This window comes from Cephus cinctus, unplaced genomic scaffold (assembly GCF_000341935.2).
Source record: "Cephus cinctus unplaced genomic scaffold, Ccin1 Ccin1_scaffold0104, whole genome shotgun sequence".
In the NCBI taxonomy this organism is placed as follows: domain Eukaryota; kingdom Metazoa; phylum Arthropoda; class Insecta; order Hymenoptera; family Cephidae; genus Cephus; species Cephus cinctus.
The window spans coordinates 1-5,491 of NW_014332841.1; the positions used below are offsets into that span (position 1 = coordinate 1).

The window sequence follows — 5,491 nt, forward strand, 5'->3', positions numbered from 1 at the left end:
TGACGGTAGCCAGAGACGAAGCATTAGGCGGCTCGAGTCCGAAGATAGGTGGAGAGGGCCGAGTTGAGCGCGGGAGTCGTTGGTGTGGCCGATTATGAGTCCTCGGTGCGAGTAGCAGGATCCAGCGAAGAGTAGGCCCGGGTTTCTTCTCCGGGGGCCACTGATAACAGGAGCGCCAGGGAACGTTCTGCGACTGGGCGGCACGATAGAGGATTATCCTTTCCTCCTATTGACGGCACGAGTGGCGAAGGCCCCTTTTTTGCGGTCCGTATGGGCGGCCGGCAGAAGTATTAGAGGGATCCCATCCCGGGTCTCCCTGGCTCCACGGAAGTCCTCCGGAACGAACAGCAGTTTGGTCCAGCCTCTGTCGACCGCTCGTCCGGTAGCTCAGGAACTCTCGTTGGCGGTCAGCTTCGTGCTCGTGGTGTTGACGTAGATTTGCCCAGGCCGGTAAAGAAGGTAGGCGAGTGCGAATAGGAAAGCTCGAAAATAAAAAATAAAAACGAAAAAAGCAGAAAGGCGGAACAGAAATAAGCAGAAAGGACGATAGGCGGAAACAGAGTGCATAAACGATAAGCGAGGCAAGCAAAGCCGTCTTTAGGATGTCGGGTGACTGACGTTTGGAAGATCGTTGCAGGTGGATTGTGTCTTTTCCCTACTCCTAGCAACCTTTGTGACTGAATTTCCGAAATTCACGTCACAGTATATAATACTACAATTGCCTCTTACCATTAATAACAGCTTCTAAAGTCGTTCCAGAGTCTTTAACTCTATTCAATTCGTATATTTTTTGGCTCACGTGCTTCCCTACTTGACTAGCTTCGAGATCAATGGCTACCGAGTTGTAGTTCTTCGCCGTTCGCAATCAATAGCACAGAATATCTGAGATTAAATGTATGTAATTAGATAAAAGTGATAATACTACGAATCGGTTCACAAAACGAAATATGATCTGCGCATTTCAGCGTTTGAAAAGCTAGTCTTATTTTTAATTATTCTGGAGATCGAAAAATTTAAATTTTTCGAACCACAGGTTGCAGTCAAGTCAGGTAATGTTATAGAGAAAATATTTAATGTAAATGAAAATTGATGCAAAATCCACAAAAAAAAAATAATCATTTACAAACCAAAGTACCTTTTATTGCCTCTAAATGTTTTGTCTCCAATTTGGGCCTGGGCTTGACATCGTTACACTTGCCCTTTTGCCTATTTGAGATCTTCCCCGTTACCGAACTGTTTCTCAAAGTCGTGCATCCAAAAACGGCGATTGCGACGTTCTTTACAAACATGCTAGAAGTCTTGCTAATGCACGCTGCACTATCATACACTTGATATGGCAACCAAACGTTTCTTCCGATATGAATCTATGATCGTCAATTCAGAAACAATAAATTTTAATATGATTGAATATATTGTGAAAGAAGCAGTTATGTTAAAAAAATTGTACCGATTTATCTGCTTTTTGCTCTTACCTAACCGCAGACTGTGCACCGTTCTCGTGTTCGACATTGAGATTTTGTAAATTCGATATCATGGCTGAAATCGAATTTGATCAAACTCATCACAGGTGCTTTTACATTAATTTTAAGGTACATTCCAAAGTAATATAGTAAGTTTTTACGATATATCTGTTTTATTAATTTCAACGATTTTAATAGAGAAACAGAAATAGTTGATACTGACGTAATAATTAATTGCATAAGTATGTTATTAATTATTTGTGACGTGATAATTATTAATCGATAGTAAATTACACAGCTGTGAAAACTACATGCAGAAACAAGCGATATTTAAACTATTATCAGAGTTTTTAGAAAAACGTATTGAAAAGAATATAGGAAGATATATTAATTAAGCATACCCTTCAGTTGTTGCAATTCTTCGATTGCATTCTTTTGCAGTGCTATGTTTGCATTCAACAAATCCATCATGACCAAATCTTTGTCAGACAAGGCTTGACTCAAATTATTGACCGCGTCTTGCAAGTACTTTATTTTCGTCGATTTTTCGATGTCGTTTAATGCATTCTTTTGCGACTCATCTCTTGTATCCTGAAAACAGTCCACATTAAATGATAATATTACCCAATGTCCGTTAAAACCAGGCTCAATAAACTGACCTTTCGTGGATTGGATTTCCTTACAGCTGTGTCAACATCGCTTAATGCAGCTTTTGGTATCGCTCCTTTCGATCTTTCACTCGTCGGATTTTCCTGAATATCCGTAAAGTTAAATTAGATTAAACACACACAAAAAAAAATACCAAACCTACGTCTCTTCTTCCATCGTAATTTTTCGAGGCATTCTGTTCCCTGTTCAATATTAGAGATTTGGTTGTCACAGATATTTGGTTCAATGTGGCTGCTTTCTTATGCTCATCTTTCTTCGTGATATCGCTTTCTGCCAAGATGATTGATTTCTTCTTTAGATTATCAGGTACACGTTCTATTGATATCTATTTCTAAAGAAGAATATCGTTATTATGTTACATCAAATTAAATTTGAATCATCATTTAGAAATGTAATGATCGGTGTATGACACAGTGGCGTTTTATTAGTAAGTTTCCCTAACTCATGTCGCAAAAAAATTCCAAAAATACTCACTATCTTTGGTATGTCACGTTTCTTTGGAACTGTCTCCATAGCATTCGAACTTGTCACGATGTCCACAACTCTTTCACGGGAGTTTCTGCAACTCTGTTTAAACAGAAAACACTCTAGTTGCATATATTCATATTTTCATTTATATTATACTAAAACAATTCATTTGCTTTTTTTACTTTTTTTGACGGCTCATCTGTCTTTAAAATTTTGAGTCCAGATTACGATGGTGCTATTTCTGTTTGTTTGTTCTTGTAGTTGCCTCCAACGTCTTTGGTTGCCTAGATTATTAGAAAAGAACAGTATGTAAATAGTTTTTTTTTAGTACACAAATCTGACTACCTTTGCAGTCAATTGTTTTTTAGCTGCATCACGCAATTTCTGAGTCAACAAAGTTTTCACAATCTTAGCAGTTTGTCTAACATCATTTTTCTTAAATACAAAAAGTAAAGAATATCCCACGGATCAGTATTGTTTGAGACTCTATGATTTCAGAAGATTAATTTTGTCTGAATACACAATTCGCCTCAAGCAGTGACAATAATTACGTTTTCCATTATCTTATCGGGGGTGTCACTGTCAGAAGCTGAGAAATATCTAGCAAGAGGTCTTGCTCATGATCTTGTAGTATCAATTTTCTTTTCAAGTTCTGATTCAGTCACTAAAAAAATATTATTATGTCACTGAAACTAGGAGGCAGTGCAACAGGCAGTTCGTCGGATGAGACGATCCGATCCACTGCTTGCCCAGCGAACCACCTGCGAGTTTCAGCTTATTTATTCATTATTTATTTATTATTGATTGATAAAAAGTTAGGATGCTTCAATGAAATTAAATTAAATCTTTGCTGTAAATGTATAACAAATATGAGTGACTGTATACTTACACCCAACAAAAAGAATAATACCCTCATAATATGCATTGTTCCATGAAATTTTGTACTTCTTTTTGAAATTAATATTGTCCAGAGCGATATTTTCTATTTTATCGACCGAAACGATTTCTATCTCGCCAGTTGCATATTTCACGTATGCGAAATTCGGCGTAGACATGTTTTTATCTAATAATCACTCGTTCATATAAGTACTCTTTGTCTTGAAGTCTTAGATTCCGTCGTGTTACAGGTACTTTTTCTGCGATTTTTTAATACACCCGCACTGCGATGAAATATGTAAATGTTCTGCCGATATTTACTCACCGTCTCGAGAAATAATTACAACCTTTTTAGTAGTAACCAAACACCACATGCCCGTGCCTACAAAATACACGAGGGAATACGCGGGAACCCAACGGCACGCGCACGATTGCGTGGATAGAGTCCCTCTAGTCAGAGTCCGGCCAACCGGATGTGTGTGTGTGTGTGTGTGTGTGTGTGTGTGTGTGTGTGTGTGTGTGTGTGTGTGTGTGTGTGTGTGTGTGTGTGTGTGTGTGTGTGTGTGTGTGTGTGTGTGTGTGTGTGTGTGTGTGTGTGTGTGTGTGTGTGTGTGTGTGTGTGTGTGTGTGTGTGTGTGTGTGTGTGTGTGTGTGTGTGTGTGTGTGTGTGTGTGTGTGTGTGTGTGTGTGTGTGTGTGTGTGTGTGTGTGTGTGTGTGTGTGTGTGTGTGTGTGTGTGTGTGTATACGTATGTATATGGGAGAGATTCGCATTGTGTAGTGTGGGTAGTGTTAAGCCCTGTACGGCGGGTTGCCTGTACTTGGTGCGAGACTCGACCGAGTCTCGGGCAATGTCATGGCGGCGCCAAACAAGCCCTAAACATGGCGTCCCTTCCAGGTGTTGGCCGGACTCTGACTAGAGGGACTCTATGCGTGGAAATGCGCGCGAAGACTGTAGAATACGCGGGATTGTTCTAAAAGGGCGGGAATAGGTTGTGACTGTCATATATCTGCCCGCACATCTGTTTTTATTATTATAAACATATGTAAATGCTGCTATAGCCGGATATAATGACATTGTTAGTGATGAAAAATATTCATTGAATATAAGCAACTATTATCGTCCATATAAGCAAAATCAGCAGGTAAGAACGCTTTATCACTTTTACCTTTCTGTATAGTCTTATAAAAAGACGATATGCTATAACTCACTGAGTCACTATATGTATATAAATAGCTATGAGATACATGATCTAAGAGACCAACAAAAATTTACCACATATAACATATTATCTATAAGTGAAGCATGCTTATTATCGTACTATAAATAGAAAAAAGATTTGTTTCATTTATAATTTTTGATTATACACGTATAATTATACATATCATTAATATTACAGTTCTGCACCATACAACATTTCTGTCAAGCATTATATAACTCGGAAATAAAATTGTGATTTCAATTGCACATGTGAAATCTTGTAAACTTTATAAAAAATATCACTTGACTAGCACAAAACTACAACATTCATATAACAGTAACGTCCAATTGGAGGGCAACACTTGAATTTTTTTACATATCTGTGAAAGTATGACAGATTTCGAAAAACCAAAGACATATTTTTTAGGAAATTTCCTTCCCGTTTCAATGGTAAAGGTTTTATCCCGATCGAATACAAAATGGCCGAATGGCAGGGGTTGGAGTGAAAAAGTGCATTTTGGAACTTTTTGAAAAGTTCGAGATGTAGTAGTTCCGGAAGGAAATTTATATTTCTAATTAGGGCACGAGAGAGAGAGCATCCTGCGGCAAAAAAAAACCCATTGAACCCCTGTAGGATCAATCTAGGGGGAGTTACACCCCCTTGAAGTGAAAACACTTAAATGGCCATAACTTCCGAACGCGCCGGCCAATCTGATTCAGTTTCTGCATGATATCATCTTTAATGATACTGCAGATTCTTACAAAATTATTGTTCTCGGAGATGATCCCGTGACGGAGATCTCGAGATTTCGCAAGCGC

General features: G+C 38.6%; 1 protein-coding gene across 2 annotated transcripts in view; it reads right to left on the bottom strand.

Moving 5' to 3' along the window:
- Nucleotides 1-488: 488 nt before the first annotated feature.
- The window catches only part of LOC107274780, a 13,081-nt gene continuing 8,078 nt past the window's right edge, over nucleotides 489-5,491 (bottom strand). The window contains exons 2-8 of one of the 2 annotated variants that reach the window (XM_025092075.1): nucleotides 2,780-2,881; nucleotides 2,604-2,696; nucleotides 2,272-2,454; nucleotides 2,120-2,212; nucleotides 1,862-2,051; nucleotides 1,473-1,536; nucleotides 489-1,364 (exon numbers count right to left, since the gene is read on the bottom strand). In XM_025092075.1, coding sequence (XP_024947843.1) covers nucleotides 1,280-1,364; nucleotides 1,473-1,536; nucleotides 1,862-2,051; nucleotides 2,120-2,212; nucleotides 2,272-2,454; nucleotides 2,604-2,642 — 654 coding nt within the window. In that variant the 5' untranslated portion in view covers nucleotides 2,643-2,696; nucleotides 2,780-2,881 and the 3' untranslated portion in view covers nucleotides 489-1,279. Of the gene's footprint in view, nucleotides 1,365-1,472; nucleotides 1,537-1,861; nucleotides 2,052-2,119; nucleotides 2,213-2,271; nucleotides 2,461-2,603; nucleotides 2,697-2,779; nucleotides 2,882-5,491 lie in introns of those variants that run through there. The other variant, XR_003061914.1, reaches the window with a different exon arrangement.